This window comes from Ictidomys tridecemlineatus, chromosome 3, assembly GCF_052094955.1.
Source record: "Ictidomys tridecemlineatus isolate mIctTri1 chromosome 3, mIctTri1.hap1, whole genome shotgun sequence".
Classification (NCBI taxonomy): Eukaryota; Metazoa; Chordata; class Mammalia; order Rodentia; family Sciuridae; genus Ictidomys; species Ictidomys tridecemlineatus.
In genome coordinates this window covers 140,010,871-140,033,534 of record NC_135479.1, presented here as the reverse complement: position 1 = coordinate 140,033,534, position 22,664 = coordinate 140,010,871, and the positions used below count along the sequence as shown (strand labels likewise).

The window sequence follows — 22,664 nt, the reverse complement described above, 5'->3', positions numbered from 1 at the left end:
CTTTCAGCTGTAATTCTCTAGAGTTGTGTGGAGGCTTTTTGGTTTAGTGGCACAGTAGAGAGGAAGGAAGGATTCTGTGGTCTGTGATTAGATCATGGTGTTGAGTGAGCCTGCATTGCTGGGGTGTGACTTTCACTGCTGTTTCCTACTTTTCCACCACCCCTAGCACCTTGCATGAGACAAGAGCCTGGAGTAGGAGAAACGCCTTCCCCCTCGAGGGACAAGGCTCTGGTGAATCCTTGTCCTTGCAGAGTAGGTTTCTGTTCTGGAGAATGGTTGCTCTTTTCACAATGGTTACCTTTCTCCAACCCCTGCCTGAGCCATGAGGGTATCTTCATTGGCTCTTCAGCAAGAGAAGCTAGTAAGGTTCCTGGAGGATGCCTGAGGGCCGGGGCTCTCCAGGGCTCTGTCCCAGGAGTTTCTCACTCCCACACTGATTTACCAGCAATTTATCAGAATTACCAATAGGTGTTCCTACCCGTTGATGGCTCCTGTTGCTTCTGCTTCAGGGGAACAGAGCTGTCCCAAGACCCTGGATTCACCTCTTTCTCCAGGATTCATGGTGGCAGTGTGCCCTGCCTACTCAGTTCCCTGGTGGGGATGTAAAAGTTGCTGGTTTTCCATTTGTTCCTGTTATAAGGCTGGAAGTCACAACTTCCAAGCTCTTCACATGTTGGAGCTGAAACCAGAAGTCTCTTTCAGCACTTTAAAGATCCCTCTCACTATCTTCTGACCTCTATGGCTTCTGGCAGGAATCCAACCATTATTATTTACATGTGATGTATCATTTTTCTCTGGCTGCTTTTAAAAATTTTTGGTATTCAGTTTTTAGCTATCTGGTTTGTATCCACTCAGGTCTGTTTTGTTTGTATAAATTGTTGGTAAATTAGTGTGAGAGTGAGCAATTTCTGGAGGATACAGCCTCCAGGACTCTTTAATAATGTCAGTGCTCTATAAAAACTAAAAGTCAGAGAACCAGTATAGATTATAAGAATCTAAAGAAACATGACAAGAACATGTAGCATGTGATCCTTGATCATATGCTGTATATTTTAAAAATCCTGCTAAAATGGATTTAGGAAATTTTGAATATCAGTATTATACAACTGATTATAGTTTCATATCAATACCAAATTTCCTCAAAGGGATATTACTATGGTGGTACTAGAGAATTTCCTACTTGTAGCAAAATATTAAAATTGATGAATTTAGCTTAATAATATATGGATGTCATACTAATCTTCATATTTGCCTGACATATTGCTGAGAGCCATAGCTACGTAAGAATGACGCATGGCAATTTCCTTGTCAGCCTACCCCATGTTGCTTAGAGGGAGGACTCTCCATTGTGGAAATGGGCTTGCCTTAGACCCAGGTCATTTGCAGTGACATTGCATGAATGTTTGAGTAAGGTGACCCTGCTCAAGGACCAGCTCGGATCCAAGTTTAGGGCAGATCAGGGTTTAGGGCAGATGAGGGTTTAGGACGATCCAGGTTTAGGGCAGTTCCAGGTTTAAGGTGTATCTTGCTGGGAATAGGGCGTATCCTGCTGCCTCCAGGCGCCCACTCCTTGAGTTCCCATTGAGTTCTCCGCGGGATTCAGAGAGTATTTTGGGATGCAGAGCCCAGTGGAGGTGTGAATTTTCCCAGAACGTGTATGCAGAGTGCCAGTGAGAATTCGGGAATAAAGAATTGCTGTTTGGATCTACAAGGCTACGAGTGGCTTGTGATTTTGTGCCCAGCCAAACTGCGGCAACATATCACACACACATAGAAAATTATACAGATTATGGTGCACATCATTTTACTATTCTTGAAATTTTCCTATAGAAGAGAATATTTTAAAATAACATTTTAGTGGAAAAAGAAAAGCAGTGTTGACAGGCAAAGTTCTACATAGTCTGAGTTAGTTGCACATACCTAAGCACACAGGCTCTAAAACTAACTTTTACTTCTACCAGATGGCTCTTCTACTTGGGGCAGTGCTCTGAGGTCAAGGTAAATTGCTTTGCCTCTTACTAGCCCTTGCCTCAAGCCTCAAAAATCTCTGGGAAGTAAAACAGTGAATCATCATAGGTCCACTATGTCTTGTGGAAGCTTTCTACCATAGACAGAATTCTCCATAGCCAAGGAGAGGAGTTACACCTATGATTGTTTACCACATGGAGATTTTCTTAGCCAGGTGTGTGTCCCTCCTGCACCCCACTGCCCTACCTGAGGAAAAGGGCTGGCAAATGTGCAGAAGTCAGGGAGCTCAAAAGCAATCCTGATTTCTTCCTTTTGAAAATTCACATGTTGGAAGTTCTCTGGTGGGCTGAGATGACCAAGTGTGGGGTCAGCTGGCAGGAAAGCACTCCAAATCGCTCCTTCCACCTCCCTACAAGCTCCCCTGGAGAGGCCAGGAGAAGCAGCATATGCAGTCAGAAAACAAAAGGACCCCAGTCTTCCCCAAGTGTGGGCTCCCTGCACTGGTTGGCGTGAAAGACTGAGGGGAAGCAGGGGGTCTCCTCAGGCAGGACCCTGTGGGTTTCTTCCTTCCCCTCTTTTGCCAGCACCAAGCTCCTAAAGGCAAAGAGAGCTGGAGAGAATTCTTGGGCAAACCCAGTGGGAAGTCTTGAAAGAAACAAGACTTCCTATGAACTTGCCTGTGGGGTGGCATAGGGATTGGTTAGAAGACTACAAATAGTCATATTTGTCTTCCAAGCTGGTGAAGCAAGTTTTAGTGTAGCAGGGATCAAAGTCATTTTCAAAGTCAAATGTTATCAGTCCATTCCCCATCTGCCAAACATACACCCATGCACTCAGAGCAAGCACATATGTTCAAACGCTCAGTTGCCTGTCTCCTCCCTCTCCCATCTCTCCATGCTTTGCCTTCCTCCCAGGTGGACAGGCTGTGGAAGTACTGACTGTGCCCAGTGAAAGACAGGAAGACGAGTCTCAAAGAACCTGGAGCTTGCTCTAATAACTTGGCTTCTCCTTCAAAGAGCCTTCTAAACTCCCTCCACTCCTTTCCTCCCACTCAATGAAGAACAGTAGAGTTCAGATTTTGCATAAAATTCTTGTTCTATTAAAAAAAATCTGTCCACTCTTATTCGTAAAGCAATCCAAGAGAAGGATTATGCATTTGATTGAATTGGTTGTTTTTTTTTATCAGGTCTCTGAGACAGGACAAACATTTTAAGTGAAATCACTCATTCAAATTTTTTTGTATAGGCCAGTTTCACCTAAAAAAAGTCAGTATGCTACTAATAATAATTTCTTCCAACTTCAAAGTGGTGAAGTATTTAGAGGCCAGTACCCAGAGTTGTGAATTCTGCCCTCAATTTCATGATTACATTGTTTCATTTGAGCTTCTTTATTGCAATGTAAATATATGTATTTCAAAATAGAAGATAATCCATCCAACAGTCTATCACAGACAACAGCAAACTTGTATAATTTTACTCTTGACAACATCTCTATGGCACTGACTAGAAAGGGTTTATGTTTACCCTGGGAAGAATATCAATTAAAAGTCAAATGTTCTCAAAACTCTTTACACTTATGTTGGAGCTAAATAGCACAAGAGCTACCAGAATTCTTCCTGCTACTAATATCATGGTTTCATTGTAAGACCAGGCACAGTATGTAGAAATAAATTTCACTAGCAAAGGTAGGTCCCTCTCTAACAATATATATATTTCAACCTAGAAGATAATCCTAGAAGAAGATAATGCCCGCATTCCAGCTATGGGGCTGCCCTGAGCAGCAGAGTGATAGAAGGGGATCTTGTCACTGCCCAAAACTTTTCCCATGAGGGCAGCATATGTGGCCTGGATGTATCAAAGGACCTTTCAAATGCCCTAGTGCCCACATTGCTCCTCCCACTGCCCACCCAAGACCATCTACTGTCCCTATTGTAACATCTTTGTGGACATGAGTGCTCCACCTCCCTGTCCACTCTCCAACCCATCTCTGGACACCTGGTCAGGACCAGGAAACTCACAGCATAATTGAGCCACAGGTGGGTATGAGACCATCTTCCCAGTCTGCTAAAAGTGGCTCCCAGCCACTCTTGCTCACTTCCATCTGTTATGCCTCCAGTTCTGCACCTGTCCTGGGAGGCTGGCCTTGCTTGCACAGGTGCTGACATGCAAAGGGCATCCCCTCTGTGCTGAGCCTGGTGGAGTCAGGGGGAGGAAAGGCAGTGACTGTGCCCTCCCCTGGCTTGTTGATACTAGATTCCCAGCCCTTTTTGCTGACTGCTGCCCGGTACTGGGGATCTTTGCCCGTCTTGGTCTGGGTGTCCCAGTTGGAGGGTTTCCTGGGTTCTGAGTGCATTTCTCTGATGTGCCCCCCCTGCTCGGGTTCACAAGTGCAGGCGGCTGGTTGGGCAAGGGTGTTTTTTTCATCCTCACCCAGTATCTGAGAAAACAGAGGCCCAGAGTTTTTATGTCCTGCTCCAAGTGACACCAGACAGGTCTTGTCTCTAAACACCTCGCTCAGAACAGATGACCTGATGTGCTATGGGGCTATGTGCCCTAACCATGGAAACGCCAGGTTGTCCTTGAGATGAGAACCTGTGTGTAGGGCCAAGAGCAGGCAGCCTAGAGGGCTGAGTTGGGGAAGACCTGAGCATTTGGGGGTGATGGAAGTCAGGTCAGATAGACCCTCAACGTCTGTCTCCTCTCCCCTAGGAGTTGGACTACCACTGTGGGCAGGTGAGCAACAGCTTGGGGTATCTGAACATCTGGCTGTTCCTGCTGCTACTTATGTCCCTTTGCCTGTACCTGGGTGCCTTGCTGCTGATGTGCGTCGTCTTCCTTGTGGCCACCGCAGTGATGTCATTATCCTTGGACAAAGCCATGGCTAGCCACACAGTCCCAAGGGCCCACACTGGGAATGGCATTCCTACAGAGTATTTATACATTCACCAATTGAAGGATTGTTCATTGTATCTAGTTTTTCCACAGTGTTTTAATTTTGTTTTGTTTGTACCAGGGATTGAACCCAGAGGTGCTTAACCACTGAGCTGCATCTCTGATCCATCTTCCCCCTTTATTATTCTTAAAGGTTTTTTTTTTTTCCTTTTGAGTCAGGGTCTCATTGAATTGCTTAGAACCTTGCTAATTTGCTGAAGCTGGCTTTGAACTTGCAATCCTCCAGTCTTAGCTCCCAAGTGGCTAGAACTTAGGCACGGGCCACTGTGCCTAGCTAGTTTTTCACAGCTATAAAGAAAGCTGCTACAAACATTGGTGTACAGGCATGGGAACCTAAGTTCTCATTTCTGTTGGGTCAATTCTTAGGGGTGGTATTGCTGAGTCATAAGGTAACTGTAGATGGAACTCTGTAGAAAATTGCCAAATTTGTCTTTCAAAATCACTACGCCATTCCTAATCTCTACCAGCGAAGTATGAAAATTCCAGTTGCTCCACATCCTCACCAACATTTCACGCTGTCATTTGTTGTTGTTTTGTTTTCTCTTTTTATTGAAGCCTTTCTAATAAATGAGTAGTGGCATCTCATTTAAGCTCCAGGTCATGTTTTCCTAATGAGCAATGATGTTGAGCTTATTTTTATGTCTTCTTGCCCATTGGTAGGTCTTTGGCAAAGTGTTGTCTCCAATCTACTTCTCTTTTAAAAAATTTTGTTTTCTTTTTTTAGTAAGTTATAAGAGTTGTGTACACTGGGTTGAGATCTATGTTTTCCAAATATTTTCTTGCAATCTGTGGCTTTTCATTCAATTTTCTTCATAGCATCTTTCGAAGAACAGAAGTTTTTAGTGGTGTTGTTTTTCCAGTTCTGGAGATTGAATTGAGGTGTTCTGCCACTGAGTGTTGTTATTTATTCTACTTGGAAAAAGATGTCCTCTGTGAGGAACAGTTTTATTTCCTTCTTTCCAACATGTGTGTTTTTATTTCTTTTTTTTCTTAGTGTTGACTAGGAATGATAGGAGTGGGCATCTCTGCCGTGAGATTCCTTTAGTATGGCATTCGCTTGACTAAAGGCTCTTTCAGGAAGACTGGTGGGCAGCATCAGTGGGGGAGGTGAAGCTGCAGACCCTGAGTCAACTGAAAAGACAGAAGAGCCTGTCTGCTCATCACCTCCCATCCTTTTAGTCAGCACCCCACCACTGCCATATGTGGTTCCCTCCCCCCTGTGACTCCTGTGCTTGTCCCTTATTCCTCAGCCCTGTGGTCTGCCTGTCTTCTCCTCTCTCCAGCTTCTAGTATCCTCATTGAGTTTTCCTGGCAGCCTGTTCCCTTCCTCCATCCTGTGGTTCTTCCAGCCCCAGGTCAGACCATAGGCCATAGGCCCTTCCTCCTCTGCTCAGAATGAGGCCCTCCATGTCCAGGATCACTATTCTCAAGGGACCTAAATGTGGTCTGCCCTCTGGGGTTCCCCAGTCAGGGCTCCTTTCCATTCTTGGCAGCACGATCTCAGGCAGTGATCCCATGCTCCACCTTCACTCTCTTTCTACTCTGCCCCCTGACTGCAACTCCTCCTGGAGTCCCTTGCTTGGTGGTTGGTGGCAAGGACTCTGGAGCCAGACCTCATAAGTCCAAATCACAGCTCTAGAACTAAGCAGCAGGGAGACCTTGGGTAGCTACTTAGCCCCTGGTCACTCAACTTCCCTATCTGTAAAACAGGGAATTGTGGGATAATTCATGTAAACCACATAGAACAGTGGCTGTACCAGAAAGTGCCCTGTGTGTTGAATATAGACCACAATAAACGTTGATGAGGATGTGGGGGGAAAGGTACACTCATACACTGCTGGGGGGCTGCAAATTGGTGTAACCAATCTGGAAAGCAGTATGGAGATTCCTTAGAAAACTTTGAATGGAACCACCATTTGACCCAACTATCCCTCTCCTAGGTCTATACCCAAATGACTTAAAATCAGCATATTACAGAGACACAGCCACATCCATGTTTATAGAAGCTCAATTCACAATAACTAAACTGTGGAAACAGCCTGGATGCCCGTGAATAGACGAATGGATAGAGAAACTGTGGTATATATACCTAATGGAATATTACTACTCAGCATTAAAGAAAATAAAATTACGTGCAGGTAAATGAATGGAGTTAGAGAATATCATGCTATGTGAAGTAAGCCAATCCTCAAAAACCAAAGGCTGAATGTTCTCTCTGATAAGAAAAAATGAAGGAACTTTGATGAGGCAAAGCGGAGGCAGAGGTGAGGAGGGTGCATGGGGATAGGAAAGATGGTGGAATGAGATGGACATCATTACTCTAAGTACATGTATGAATGCACATATGGTGTGATGCTACATCGGGTACAAACATAGAAATGTAAAGTTGTGCTACAGTTGTGTACAATGAATTAAAATGTATTGTGCTTTCATATATACCTAATTAAAAACAAAAGAAAACAAAAAAAGAAAACCTAAGGCTAGCATGGTCTGCTCCAAAGCTCAATAGACCCCGTAGTTATGATTCTAGTACCACTCGTGACCTTTTTCCATGACCCAATGCATGTCATCCTTTCTTCTTCTGCTAAAACAGAAATCGACATAAAATTTGAAGGTAGACTGTGACTCCAACATCATTGCATTCTCAGTAGAAACACAATTGACCAAGAGAAATCTGAAAAAAATGTTCAACATTACTAATCCTTAGAGAAATGCAAATTAGAATCATAATGAGATACTCTCCCACACCTATTAGAATGGCTATTATCAAAAAGACCAAAGAACCAGTGGCACATGCCTTCATCCCAGTAACTCAGGAGGCTGAGGTGGGAGGATTATAAATTCAAGGTAAACCTCAGCAACTTAGTGAGACCAGATCTCAGAATAAAACTTAAAAAGGTCTGCAGTTGTGTATCGGGGTAATGTACTTCTGGGTTCAACTCGAGTATAAATAAAAGAAAAAGAAAGACAAACGATATTAAGTACTGGTCTGGATGTGGAGAAACTAGAATTCTTGTACAATGTTTGGTGGAATTAAAATTAGTCTAGTCATTAGGGAAATCAATATGGGAAGTTTCTTTAAAAATTGAAAATAGAGCTCAGTTGGTAGAGTGCTTGCCATGCATGGACAAGGCCCTGGGTTCAATCCCCAGCACCAAAAAAAAAAAAAAAAATTTCCCTACAGTCCAGACATCCAACTACTTGGTATATATCCAAAGGAAATGGCATCAGTGTATTAATAGATATCTGCACCCCATGTTCATTGCAGTAATATTCTCAGAACCTAGAAATGGGAAAAGCTGTGTCTATCAGTGGGTGAGTTGATACGGAAAATGTGGTTTAGAAATATAAGGGAACACCATTTAGTCTTAAAATAAAATTAGGAAGTCCTGTCATTTGTGGCATTGAATGAGGCCAAACAACATTTTACTGGGGGAAATAAGCCAGGCATAGGACAACTATCACATGATCTCACCTACATGTGGAATCTATAAAAGTTGAACTCATAGAAACAGAGAGCAGAATGGTGACTGCCAGGGGCCCAGGAGTGGCTGGGCTGTGGATGGGGGAGATGCTGGTCCCAGGAGGCCAAATAGCACATCGATGACGGGGATGAGTTTAAGGGATCTATTGTACAATAAGATGACTACAGTTAATAATAACATACAACAGAATGAGTACAGTTGATAATGTTATATACACTGGAAAATGACTCAGAGAGTAGATTTTAAGGGTTCTCAACACAAAAAAGAACATGAAATAATGTATATGTATACATGTTTCAAAATATGTTTTATGCCATAAATATGTACAAATTATTATCATTATGTTATCATCATCATCATCATCAGGGATTTTACTGAGGGTTGCTTAACCATTGAGTCACATCTCCAGCCCATGTTATGTTTTATGTTGAGACAGAAGTATGTCATAAAGCCCACCCTGGAAGTGAGGGAAACTGGGAAGATATTTAGTTGGTAGATTGCTACCTCCTCCCCAAACTGGAGCTCTGTTACAACAAAAAGGAAGAAGTGGAGCTAGGATAAGTGAGGAGCACTGCCTACTTCCATTAGCACTGGGCCTGAAAGGGGGATAACTAACCATCATCAAACTTCTCCCCATAAGCCATATGACATGGTCTCTGTATTAGCTGCTTTCTGTTGCTCTAAAAAAATACACAAGAATTGGTACTTTACAAAGAGATGAGGTTTATTTAGCACAGAATCCAACATTTGGCAGCCCCTGAGACTGACCTTTGGTGAGAGTGATCACACCATGGTGAATGGCATCATGGTGGGAAGACATGCAAGGGGTAGAGACTGAATGGCAAGAAACTGGGGAGGATGAGTCTTGTTCTCTTTATGACGCTCCCTCTCACAGGAACTAACAGGGACCCATGAGAAGTTCATTACTCCCTTCCAAGGGCCTCATCCCCAGTGGCCAAATTACCTCCCACTAGGCCCCACTTCTTGCAGGTTCTAGCCCCTCAACAGTGCCACACCCAGGACCTAGCCTCCAGCCTATGTACCTTTGGGGGATAAACTACATCCATCCTCACAAGCTCCAACAAAGCCATATTGTAAGAGCAGGATGTCCCCGTCCAGAAGTGTGTATGTGAGGCCAGGGGAAGGTTGATATCAGTGGGCACAGGAAGCAGCCAGAGCCCCCATTCCGGAACTCTCTGATGTCACACTTGTAGTCATGGTACTCTGAGTGCCAAGCCAGGAGAAGGAGCGGTTGGCTCTCATTTGTTTGAGAGCAGGCATCGCAGCAGCATGACTGTACCAAACGATTTATTATCCCCACCCCAACCCCCAGCCAGATCCTGGCTATTCTCAAGCCTCTGGGCTTGTTTCACAGTGGCAGCCCTGGTGTCTCTAAGTGCTGTCTTCTTTACGTTTCCGTGAGTCTCCAGGCCAGCTGTCGGGTCTCACCAAGAGACAGAAGGGAAATAGACAGTGAGAGTGTAGAGGCAGGGAGATGGAGGGAGGCCGGGAGGGGAAGTAGGATATTTAGTGAGAAGCACAGAGATGTGGGGAGCCTGAGGATTTGGGGGGACTATGGGAGGCTGGTAATGCTGGTGACATTTGGTGGAGGGAATGGGGTCTGTCTCTAGCCTGGATATTCAGATCTGTCCTTAAGGTGTATGGGTCTGACCTCTGGTGAGCCGGGCCTCATGGGGGCTCCGGGTTGCCCCCGACTAGAACTGAGTCTGGCTCTGATTTCAGAGGCCGAGCACTGGCGCAAGATGGAGAGTGGGCCTACCCAGTGGTTTCCGGACTTCTCTTCCTCCTGAGTTTATACAGCCTCATTGGCATGAACTTTTCAGACCCAGGAATCTTGCATAGAGGTAAGGCCTCAGACTCCTGGGAGAGGGAAGTGGCACCCCAAGGCTGGTGCCTACAGGGGTCATTTGTAAAGGGCTGACCCCACCTGTGGCCTCAGGATCCCTTCTTACCCTGTCATTATTACTTGGGCCCTGGCACTTCATTTCCCAAACCACCGAAGTGTGAAAAACAGAATCCTGGAGGTTTTCCAGTTGCTTTAGAAGGGAGAACGGGGCAAGAGAGGCAGCAGGTTCTTCAACCACGCAATTCCCCCTTCCTCCTTCCCATTTCACACCTGACTCCAAGCACTGATCTCTATTCCGCACGGGGAGCTCCATGTAGAGCTCGTGTGCTAGACAGCCCTTCTCTCTGACTGCAGCCCATCTGAGTGGTCAGCTTGCTCAACAGGGACTGGGGTTCCCCTGCCCTCCTCCTCCCCACCTTCTTGATGCCCAGTGATGCTATGGGGCTGCCCCGAGCATCACAGTGATGCAAGGGCCTCCTCCCTGCCAGGCGCCTTCGAGCAGTACCCTGAGACTATATACAATGCACGAGTGAATGGCAGGTTGTACCACATGCCGTGGTGTCCCACGTGCTGTTTTCACCGCCCGCCCCGAACCTTCCACTGCAAAAGGTGTAACATCTGTGTGGAGGTGAGTGCTCCTCCTGCCTGTCCACTCACCAACCTATCTCCGTGCACCTGGCCAGGACCAGGAACCTCACATCATGAGTGGGCCAGGTGGGGGTATCAGACCATGTTCCCAGAGTGCTTCAAGTGGCTGTCAGCCACTGTTGGTCACTTGTATATGTCATCACCTCTGTGTCTGCACCTGTCCAGGGAGGCTGGCCTTGCTTACACAGGTGTGACATACAACGGGCATCCCCTCTGTGCGGGGCCTGGTGGAGTCGGGGGAGGAAAGGCAGTGACTGTGCCCTCCCCTGGCTTGCTGATACTAGATCCCCAGCCCTTCAGGCTGACTGCTGCCCTGTCCTGGGGATCTTTGCCTGTCTTGGTCTGGGTGTCCCAGTTGGAGGGTTTCCTGGGTTCTGAGTGCATTTCTCTGATGTGCCCCCTACTCTGGTTCACAAGTGCAGACAGCCGGTAGTGGAAGGGTATTTTTTTCATCCTTTTCCAGTACTTGAGGAAACGGAGGCCCAGAGTTTTCATGTCTTGGTCCACGTGACACCAGGCAGGTCTTGTCTCTAAAGACCTCACTCAGGACAGGTGACCTGATGAGCCATGGGGTCCTAACTGTGCTCTCAGCATGGAAATGCCAGGTTCTCGCTGAGATGGGAACCCTTATGTAAGGTCAAGAGCAGGCGGCCTAGAGAGCTGCATAGGGGAGGCCTCAGGATTAGGGGGTGATGGAGGCCAATCCAGAAGGACCCTCAGACCTTTCTCCTGTCCCCTAGGAGTTCGACCACCATTGCAGGTGGGTGAATAACTGCGTGGGGCACCGAAACATCCGGCTCTACCTGCTACTCCTCATGTCCTTGTGCCTGTATCTGGGTACCGTGCTGGCCACCTGCGTGGTTTTCATCATACACAGGAGGAACATGGCGTTTTTGGACAAAATCATGACGTATCCACACAGTCCCAAGGGCCCACACTGGGAAGAGCTGGTGTGGTGGGGAGGGAGGGGCAAACAGCCCAGTAGGGTCAGGGTGGCAGGGGAGGGGCTGATGTGGGCGGGGCTAGAGGGAGAAGTCACTTGGCAAGACCTGTGAGGGACAGTTGGAAGGCCAGTGGAGTCAGGGACATGGGCGGGGTAGGATGCCTGTGGAGTTAAGAATCTAGGGGCCCACAGAGTAGGGTAATGAAAGTTGAAAAGGGACAGGTGGGAGGACAGTGTGTTGGAGGGAGGTTTCCCTTGGTTCTACTGGACTAACTGTCCAGTCCAGGGAGGGAGAGCCATGAGCGGTGCTATCTGGGGCAGGAGGGTAGGAGGGAGCAGTGGGGTCCAAAGCGGGGCCAGGGAGGAGCTCTTCCGTGGCTTCCCTTCTTAGCCTGTGCACAGCATCCTAGTGGCTGTACCCGCTGGGGCCCTCCTGGTCCCACTCATCCTGCAATTGTTCATCAAGGCAGTGGCAGTGGGCACCGCCAGGCGACCCTATGAGGAGAAGGTAAGTGGTGAGTGCGTGTGCCCTTGGCTGTGTGGAGGCATCTTGCACCTCTTCAATTAGACACTTTGTGCGCTTTCTCCACTGCCCTTGGCCTTGAGGATGCCTCATGAGTCCTTTCAGACCCACCTCTGAAGATGCAGCTCAGATATTTCTATACCCTGGAGCTTGGGTCCATTCTGCCTCCTCGGTGCATTGCATTGAAAGCCTACTGTGTGCTGGGTGTGCTAGGTGGCGGTTATTTGAGGGATGGGTGTAGGGGTGAGTAAGTACATCATGCACTTGTGTTGATAAGCAACCTGCCATCAGAATAACACCCGGAGACACCAGGAACACTCTGAGCAAGGGGTCAGTCCTGAGTGGTGTAGCCGACTGGAAGAGACTGGGAGTTTGGCGAAGCCCATGCTGTAGAGGAGAACATGCCACTCTCTGTGTCCTAGGTGTGCTTTTGGAGAGGCAGACAGGAGGGCATTGACTGTGCAAGGTACAATTTTGTAGAAAGGCACAGAAATCTGAAAGTAGGGTGTTAACAGAATGATGAAGAAATGGATCCTAGTTCAAACACAAGATGACATGGGCAATGAGGTTGACCCCATGGAGGTCAAGATTAGAAAGGCCCAGAAAGCCAAGCATGGAATTTTGTTTGGAAGAACTGGAAACCTGGGAGCCATGAAAAGTTCTGTGAAAATGTCATTCATTGAGGGGTAATTAGAAACAGTAAATTCACCTTTTTTCATCTATAGTTAGGGATTTTGACAAATGACGTTGTGTACTCTCCATCAAGATCAAGTTTAACCAGTTTCACTACCCCAGAAAATCCTTTCATCTCCTGTTGTCATTTTCTCTCCCTGAGTCCTTGTGGTTTTTCTCTTTCCGGAATCGTGCATAAATGGTGTTGTGGGCTTTCTAGTCTGGCTTCCTTCACTGAGGAGGATGCATTTGAGATTCGTCTATGTAGTTGCTCACATCAGTAGTTTATTGTCTTTTGTTTCTGTGTAGTATTGTATTTCCCTACAGACTATTTGTACATTCACCAATTGAAGGATTTTTACTTTGCATCTAGGTTTTGGCAGAATTTTTGTTTTCTGTTTGTACCAAAGATTGAACCCAGAGGTGATTAACCACTGAGCGACAATCCCAGCCTCAGCAACTCCAACCCCCAGCACCCTTATGTTTTCTTTTTGAAAAATTTTTAAAATTTTGAGAAAGGGTCTTACTAAGTTGCTTAAGGCTTTCCTAAGTTACTGAGGCTTTGAACTTGTCACCCACTTGCCTTAGCCTCCCAAGCCATTAAAGTCATGGGGAACTGTGCCCAGCCAGTTTGAGGCAGTTATAAATAAAGCTGCTACAACAACCATTGATGCATAGACATGTGGACATAAGTTTTCATTTCTGTTGGGTAAATTGTTAAGGGTGGCATTGCTGAGTCATAAGATAAACATATGGGACGTTTTAGATAACAACTCTACTGTTTCTATTTTGTACCAGCAATGAATGAGAATTCCAGTTGCTCCACATCCTCACTAGCATTTGACACTGTCATTGGTCACTATTCTTTTTTGTTTTCAAATTGTAGCCTGTCTAATAAATGAGTAGTGGTATATCACTAGGGCTCCACTCTGTATTTTCCTAATGACTAATGATGTTGAGCATATTTTCGTGTCTTATAAGCCATGGGTATATTGATGGTGAAGTGTTTGCTCCAAACTTTTCCCCATTTTTAAAAAAAAAAACTGTGTTATTTTTTATTGAGTTTTAGGTGTTCTCTATACTGGATTCAGATCTATGTGTTGCAAATCTTTTCTTGCAATTCATGGCTTGATATTTCATTTTCTTCATCGCATCTTCCAAAGAGCAGGAGTCCTTAGTGTTGATGTTTTTCCAGCACTGAGGATTGAACCAGGGGTGCTCGACCACTGAGCTTCTTCCCCAGCATTCGTTGTTGTTCACTCTGAATGGAACTTCATGTCCTGTGGAGCAGTTTCATTGCTTTCTTCCCCATCTATCTTTCTTGCTTTTTCTTTGAGCATCCACTAGGAATCATAGGAGTGGGCATCTTTGCCCTGGGATTCCTTTAGTGTGGCAATCACTTGACTAAAGGCTCTTTCAGGAAGATTGGTGGGCAGCATCAGTGGGGGAGGGGAAGCTGCAGACCCAGATAGCAGAACAGACAGAGGAGCCTGTCTGCTCATCACCTCTCATCCTTTTAGTCAGCACCCCACCACTGCCATATGTGGTTCCCTCCCACCTGTGACTCCTGTGCTTGGTCCTTATTCCTCAGCCCTGTGGTCTGCCTGTCTTCTCCTCTCTCCAGCTTCTAGTATCATCATTGAGTTTTCCTGGCAGCCTGTTCCCTTCCTCCATCCTGTGGTTCTTCCATCCCTAGGTCAGGCCACAGTCCATTGCTCTTCCTCCTCTGCTCAGGGTGAGGCCTTCCAAGTCCAGGATCCCCAAGTCTCAAGGGACCTAAATGTGGTCTGCATTCTAAGATTTACCAGACAGGGCTCCTTTCTATTAATGGCAGCACTAATTTCAGGCACTGATCCCATGCTCCAACTTTCACTCCCACCATTCTCCATTCCCTGTCTGAAACTCCTTCTAGACTCACTTGCTTGGTGGTTGGTGGCAAAGACTCTGGTGAAGACCACATAAGTTCAAATCGCAGCTCTAGAACTGAGCAGCAGGGAGACCTGGGGTATGCTACACAGCCCCTGGTCACTCATTTTCGCTATCTGTAAAACAGGGAATTGTGGGTTAATTCATGTAAACCTCATAGAACAGTAGCTGGTACCAGAGAGTGCCATGTGTGCTGCTGTTACATCACTACCATTCCTTCCCATGGTCATCTACACATGTTTGTGCTCAGCTTAAATGTCACACAAGTCCCAGCCTTAACATCCCAGGCCTCCACTCCACCTGTTGTACCTTCTGGGCCTTATTTCCTGAAAGAGTTGACCTTGCTCACTAGCTCCCCCTTCACTTCCTGGCCCAAGTCAGCCCAGCCCTTGCTGTCAGGATGATGCTCTCATTAATGGCCAAATTCAGCAGACATCTTCAGACTACTCTTTCTGGTCTAGACACAGCCTCTGAAACCAGAAGTCGCTGTCTCAGCACTTAACTCTCTGGGCTTCTCCTCTGCATGTACCTGGGTGGTGTGAGCTGGGTTGCCTACATGGTTCCCATGATACTCTCTCTCTGCTCTTCCCTTTCCACTCCCCTTGGTGCACAGGGCCTCGGGTTGCAACAGCTGCCCTCACCCACTGAAAGTAGGTTGGCCATGCTGTTTGCAGGGTGCTTTCCATCCCCAGTGCAGTGACGGGGCTTTGTTTCTTTGCTACTCAGTATTGAACCCAGGGGCACTTTACCACTGAGCTACATTCCCAGTCCCTGCTACTTTTTATTATGAATCAGGATCTCACTAAGTTGCTGAGGCTGGTCTCAAACCTGCCTTAGTTTCCCAAGTCACTGGGATTACACGTGTGTGCCACCGTGCCTGGTTGGACAGAAGCATTTTTGATGCCCTGAAATATTTCTGATGGGGGTGCATCTCAGTGGTAGAGTGTGTGCTTAGCATGTGCAAGGCCCTGAATTCTTCAATCCCCAGCACACAGAGAAAAGACATCTGAATCAATGAGTGAACCATCAAACAGAAGAATCAACATTTGGGGATAGAAGGAAAGAGGAAAGGAACAGAGAGAAGCCTGGTGCCCTGACCCCCCAGGATAAGGGGAAGAAGGAGAGGCAGCAGGAAGTTGGGCAGAAGATGGGGCAAGAAGAAGATGCCGCTGGATTTTGGTCCTGTGGAGTGTGAGGGTGTTTGAGACACAGAATGGGAGCAGGAGCCCCAAGAGTGGAGCCAGTGAGAGAGGCTGGTCTGGGTGCCTCAGAGCTGTTGGATTCCAGTTGTGTGTGATAGGGTTGCATGTGGGGGGAGGATGGTATTCACATTTACTGCTCTGTTCTTAGAAATTTACTATCATTCCTTAAACATTTTCTATACTTTATGTACGATATTTTCTACACATGATATATATCTAATCAAATATTCTTTCTCAAAGTTTAAAGATTCTGTAATTTTTTAATGCTCCACTATTAATTAATTAATTTCTTCTGGTACTAGGGATTGAACCCACAGGTGCTTTACCACCAAAGCTGCATCCCTAATCCTTGCTCTATTTTGTTTTGAGATAGGGTGTCACTAAATTGTTGAGGGCCTTGCTAAGTTGTTGAGACTGGCCTTGAACTTGTGATCCTCCAGCCTCAAAATCCCAATTCCCTGGGGTTACAGGTGTGTGCCACTGTACCTGGTGGTATACTCATTTCTTAAGTACTGTGAACACCTTAAAGGAGGCAGAACTTCATAGAGGACATTGATTTGAGTTGCTTTCTGGACATATTCCAGAGCTGTTCTGGTGTGGAATCGTCTTTCCTTCAGGGGAGGAGAGTGTTGAAGATGAAAGTCTTCATATGTAGGCCATTGGAGACTTAGGGTGGATAGAGGTGCTGCTGGGCCACTTTCCATTATAAAAGAGTATTTGCTACTTAAAGTTCATGAAGTTGGGGTGAAACTCAACCTGTTCTGGAAGGAGGAGTGGTCGAGACTGATGGATGGACTCAGGGGAAAGAGAAAGTAGATTAAGGGAGAGGAGAAGCCAGTCAGAGTCCTGGGAAGGACATGACCTTTGAGCTTGACCTTTCCTGCTTTGTGTACAGAGGTCTTCAGCTCAGATTTTCTTGGAAAATCTGATTTTTGACTAGGGAAATATGTCTGGGCATCCCCTGCTGCCACTGGTCTCCCAGATAGTGAAACTCAATGAAGGTAGATTTTTAGAAAAATCGAGAGGTAAGAGAGTCAAGTGGGAGTGGGGTGGTGACACGATCTTTGGATCAGTTGAGCAGAACAGCACGAGACAGACCTTAAAAGGTACCTGGAAGGATGAGGTGAGAGGACAGGTGAGGCCAATGGAGACAGAGCAAGGATCCTGCAAAGGGAAGCCCTAGGGGATGAGGAGCCCTGAGAAGGCAGGAGAGGTGGGTGCTGGGTCAGCACTGTCTGGGGACAGCTGCTCACAAGTGGGTTGAGGGAGGTCACGCTTCCTGGGAGCCTGGGAAGGCAGGAGGCCCTGGGTCACTCTTGGGCACCCCTGTACCTAGAGCCTGGCCACAGGCCCAGGTTGAGCCCTGGATTGACTGACCAACTTAGCCAGGGTCCCTGGGAGATGGCCGTGCCCAGTCCTGCTGATTCTGAGCTCCTCTTCCCTTCCTCATCTCTCTCCAGTATGACAAGGCATTCAATGTGGGCTGCCCGAGAAATTGTTACATCGCACTCTGTGCACCCTTGGGACCTAAGTAAGTTGGTAAACCAAGGGCTCAAGTGGTGGACACTGGGGCTGGTGGGCGGGGGGGGGTTGATGCTGGGTCTAGTTCCCTGGTCCCTGTCCCCAGCTCCCAGCCTTAACACTCCTGTTCCTTTCCTTTGGGGTTTTCTCCAGGGCACTCTGGGAGTTTCTGGGAATTTCACTCTTCCTTGGTGTTGTAGGTTCTTGCCCCAAGAAATGTGCTCGAGGGGAATGGCAGCCTAGATAAGGCTCCTGGATGAGAGCCCTGGGCTCTGTGCTTTCCCAGATGAGGGTGAGAGTGGTCAGGGAGACCAGGCCAAGGTGGGTAGTGACTCCTTGCATTTGGCCTGTTGCTTCCCAGGTACATGTCCGAGGCGGTCTGCATTCAGGTGGACCAGGGGACCAACTGGGGACCAAAAGAACTCCTTAAAGACCTCCTTTGGCCCAGGTGCACCACTCAGTCCCCCCCAAGGAGTGGCAAGGCTGCACCTGTACAGAAGGTAAGGAGTATCGGGTGTGCTTTGAACCTTGGGGGTCTGTGGTTGCACATGTGTTGGGAGAAGCCCCGGATGTATGGCTGGCCCTAAAGCTGAAGCACTTGGAGCATAAGGAGTGGGATTATGGACCTGGAGGGTGCAGGGTCCAGGTCACAGGGCTTCAGAGCACATCCAGGTGTCCCTGGATAGAGAAAGAGAAAAGACTAAAACACACTTTCTGGTTGGCTTTGTGTCAGTCCTTACTTTTTTGGTCTTCAGTTTCCTCATCTATTAATGAAGACTGAGACTAGTCCAGTAGTTTATGTGTTAAAGAAAGTTCTGTTTCTTTTATATGTGTGTGTGTATGTGTATTGTTTGTGTGTATGTGTGTATGTATGTACATGTATAAATATCAGTTGTAGATGGACACATATATTTATTATATTTGTTTATTTTTATGTGGTGCCATGGATTGAACCTAGTTCCTCATGCATGCTAGGCAAGCACTCTACCCCAGAGCCACAACCCCAGCACTCCAGATTCTTTATTTATGGAAATTTTTGACATAAAATGTGAAACATTTGTGTGGAGCATTAGGTGTACAGTGGGGTGGGTAACCCACAGTGCCCCCCATGGTCCCTTGCTGTGGTGTGGTGCCAGCTCTCTCCCTTGTCCTGCCTCTAGGCATCCAGGGACTTGACTGTGAGCTGTGGGGTGGAGGATAGGGAGATCCCTCACGTACTGACTCTGATTTTAGCTTCTCATCAGCCCAGTGGTGCATTGGGAGGCTTCCAAGGGAGGCTTGGCCTCCTATTCTCCCTTCACACCCAGCAATGCCAGGACAAGCAGCAGAAGTTCATCCCCTGACCCCCATGTGGGGGGTCTCTTGTTCCTGAGTCCTCACTCCCCTGTTGAGAGTGCCAAGACCCCCATGTCTGTTATATACACATATTTTGTGCTGCTTCCTATGGCAGCTGTGCCTATGTGTCCTAGGTTCAGGGAAGTGTGGGTGGAGGCTCTGAGGGGCTGGGACAGAGCCCTCCTGGAAGGGAAGATCCTTGCTCTCTGGAGACTCAAGCTCATGAACCAACACTGCCTGACTCTTTGCCCTTGGGCAAGACATTCAGCAGGTCTCTCATGCTTAAAATGTGGCAACAGTAATAATCACAGTCACTGACCTGGCTGGCTTCCTGGCAAGGGCTTCAGATGGACAATACCCACCAGCGTGGGTAATACCAAGTGTGCCGGAAAGGATTCCATATAATAGGAAGGGAACTTGTTTATTATGAGTCCTAATAGGATAGTAGATTACTCAGAAATTACAAAGTTTCAGTTAAACATGAGTAAGTTTTGGAGATATAATGGTCAATAAGGTTGTTCCAGTTAATTTACTGCACACTTGAAAACTGATAATATAGTTGGGTACAGCGGTGCCCATCTATAAGCCCAGCTACTCAAGAAACTGAGGCAGGAGGATCACAAGTCAAGGATCAGTAACTTAAAGAGAATTATTTTCTGTATCAAAGAAAAGTTTTGAGGATTTAGGTCAATGGTAACACACCCCTGAATTGAATCCTAAGATGTGGAAAAGGAAAGAAAAATTGACCATCAGTTTTGTGGGTTTTCTGTTTGTTTGAGGTGGAGTTCCCAGTATGTTGGCCAGGCCAGTCTTGAACTTCTGAGGTCAAGCAAACCTCCTATGTCAGTGTGCTGAGTCCTGGAAGGCAGGTGTGCACCACTGGACTGGCTAGAAAAGGGATTGTAAACTGGGTTTGGCGGCACATGACTAATTCCAGCAACTCAGGAACTGAGGCACCTTTAGGCCAGCCTCTGCAATTAGCAAGACTGTATCTCAAAATAAGAAGAGCTAGGGAAAAAGCCAAGTGGTAGGATGTTCTTAGGCTAAACCCCCCAGTGCTGGGGGAAAATGTGTGTATACACACATACACACACACACACACACACACACACAATACACTCTCACACACACACACACACACACATACACATAGATATAAAGATATATACACACACATATATATATTTCATTATATAGGAGGATTAGGAGATTTTAGATTTCTGCTTTGGGGCTAGTATGAATAAGCATGAAAACTCATGTCCTTGAGCATGCTAGGCAAGAGCTCTACCATTGAGCCACACCAGAGACCTTACATTTAAATTTGGGTTATTTTCTCACTGTTAGTTATTAGAGTACCCCACTTTTATCTCTTTTTTCCCCATTTTTTTGGGCGTGAGGGGGCTTCCTGTGATGCTCAGACTGGTCTCAAATTCATGGGCTGCAGTGACTCTCCTGCTCCTGATTTCTGAGCAGGGGGTATTACAGGTGCATGCCACCACACTTGGCTGTACAATCTCATATTTATAAGACATTTTACATGAGATAGGAATCCCAGAATAAAAAAGAGCAATTTAAGATGACTGGGCATAGTGATGTCTGCCTATCATCCCAGTAGCTCAGGAGGCTGAGGCAAAAGGATCATAAGTTTGAGACCAGCCTGGGCAGTTTTAGCAAGACCCTATCTCAAAGTAAAAAGGGCTGGGAATGTAGCTCAGTGGTATAATGCTCCTGGCTTCAATACCTAGTACTTCCAAAAACAATTTAAAGAATAAAAACATTAGGGCTAGGGATGTGGCTCACTGTTACAGTGCTTTCCCAGCAGGCTTGAAGCCCTGGGTTAGAGCCTTAGCACTATATAAAAATAAATAAAATAAAGGTATTGTGTCCATCTACAACTAATATATTTTTTTAAATAAACATGAAAGCTGGGCTTTGTGGCACATGCCTGTATTTCCAGCTACTCTGCAGACTGATACATAAAGATCACTTGAGTCCATGAGTTTGAGATAAGCCTGGGGAAAATGGTGAGACTGTAAATCCCGAATAATAATAGTATTAATGATCATAATAATAATGATAATAACTTGTGTAGCCAAGCACGTTGGTTCACCCTGTAATCCCAGAGGCTCCACGTAGTGGTAGGATGATCACAGGTTTGATACATGTGTTGGGGTCTTAACAAGACTCTTGTCCCAAATTTGCAAAAGGGTAGAGGACTGGGGATGAAGCTCTGTGTTAAAGCACCCTTGGATTCAGTCCCCAGTCCAGCAGATGGGGGAGGAAAAAGCCAATTTTCTCCATAACATTAAGACCTTGGAAGTAAAGGTAACTTGTGGTAATGTTTAGCAGGTGCTTACCAGCTTGATGCCCTGGGTTTAATCCCAAATACCAAACAGCAAAAAAAAAAAAAAAAAAAAAAAAAAGTAAATAAATAAATAAATTAATTAAATAAAAACAAATAAAGTAGAAACCCTTTATGTGTATATCCCAAATCACAAATGAATATCTTACTTTTTCAAATACATACATTTTGACTCAGAAATGTAATATTTAGCATGTGTGTCCTTGGGGAACCAGAGAACAGCACATATTATGGGTTTTGTCCCATTATTTAGCTAGCAAAATGTTTTAAAAAATCAACTCAAATATCATTAGTAGTAAATTGATTAAAAATATGGCATGACCATGTAATATACTACAAGATTATTTGAAATGAATTTAGCGGAAAAAACTGTAATGTTTTCCTAGGTTCAGTGGAGCATGATTGTAATCCCAGCAGTTTGTGAGACTGATTTAGGAGGTTTGCAAGTCCAAAGCCAGACTCAGCAACTAATCGAGGAACTAAGCAATTTAGTGAGACCCTGTCTCAAAAAATAAAAAAGGCTGAGGGTATGGCTGAGTGGTTGAGTGCCCCTGAATTTAATCCCTGGTACTCCTCCTCCTCCCCACCAAAAAAGATCTTAAACAGTAATCACTGTATAAAGTGGGTTCTTGGTTTCAAAACACTACATTTGTATTCCCTGAATTGCTGAGGTTGGAATGAGCCTGCCATCCTGTGTTCTCTGTCTAAGCCTAGAGAAGAACCAGACATAAGAAAGGATCCTTCTTTCTGTCTGCTGTCCCTGACTTTTGCTCTTGGCTTAAGCCTTTTCAATTAGGAGCTACTCTGGTAGGTGAAGAACAAGGGGAAATACAGGTTTGACACTTCTGTCCCTCTCCCAAAACAAACCCAGCACTCCATTCCCATTCCTCTGTTTGGATCTTTACTGTTGATTTACAAAATAAATATGGAAAAGTAGAGTATTAGAAAACAAGACCATTTAGATTTTAGTCAAATCTAAAATTATGTGTATGGGTTTGTTTTATGTATGTTGATGTTTATGTCTGAAAATGGATAGTATTAGAGCAATTTAAACCACAACTCATGTCTGAATTTCTCTTTGTTAGGGCATGGCAGAGCAGGGGGCTCAGTTGCCACAAACCTTCAGGGTCCTCAAAGGAAAGCCAACGGAGCATCCTCTAGCTGTGCGGGGTGTCAACAAGTATTATAACGCCAGCACCTTGAAGAAGAAAAATCTCAGATTTCCTCCTACTGGTGAGACCTCAGACTGTGGTAAAAGACT

At 45.9% G+C, this 22,664-nt stretch overlaps 1 protein-coding gene across 1 annotated transcript in view; it reads left to right on the top strand.

Annotated features, from left to right (window-relative positions):
• The first annotated feature begins 5,844 nt into the window (after nt 1-5,844).
• The window catches only part of LOC144376375 (uncharacterized), a 36,540-nt gene continuing 19,720 nt past the window's right edge, over nt 5,845-22,664 (top strand). The window contains exons 1-8 of the mRNA XM_078043914.1: nt 5,845-7,057; nt 10,148-10,269; nt 10,760-10,899; nt 11,660-11,829; nt 12,265-12,370; nt 17,646-17,716; nt 18,068-18,206; nt 22,489-22,636. Of these exons, the coding sequence (XP_077900040.1) occupies nt 6,963-7,057; nt 10,148-10,269; nt 10,760-10,899; nt 11,660-11,829; nt 12,265-12,370; nt 17,646-17,716; nt 18,068-18,206; nt 22,489-22,636 (991 nt within the window). The 5' untranslated portion in view covers nt 5,845-6,962. The remainder of the gene's footprint in view (nt 7,058-10,147; nt 10,270-10,759; nt 10,900-11,659; nt 11,830-12,264; nt 12,371-17,645; nt 17,717-18,067; nt 18,207-22,488; nt 22,637-22,664) is intronic.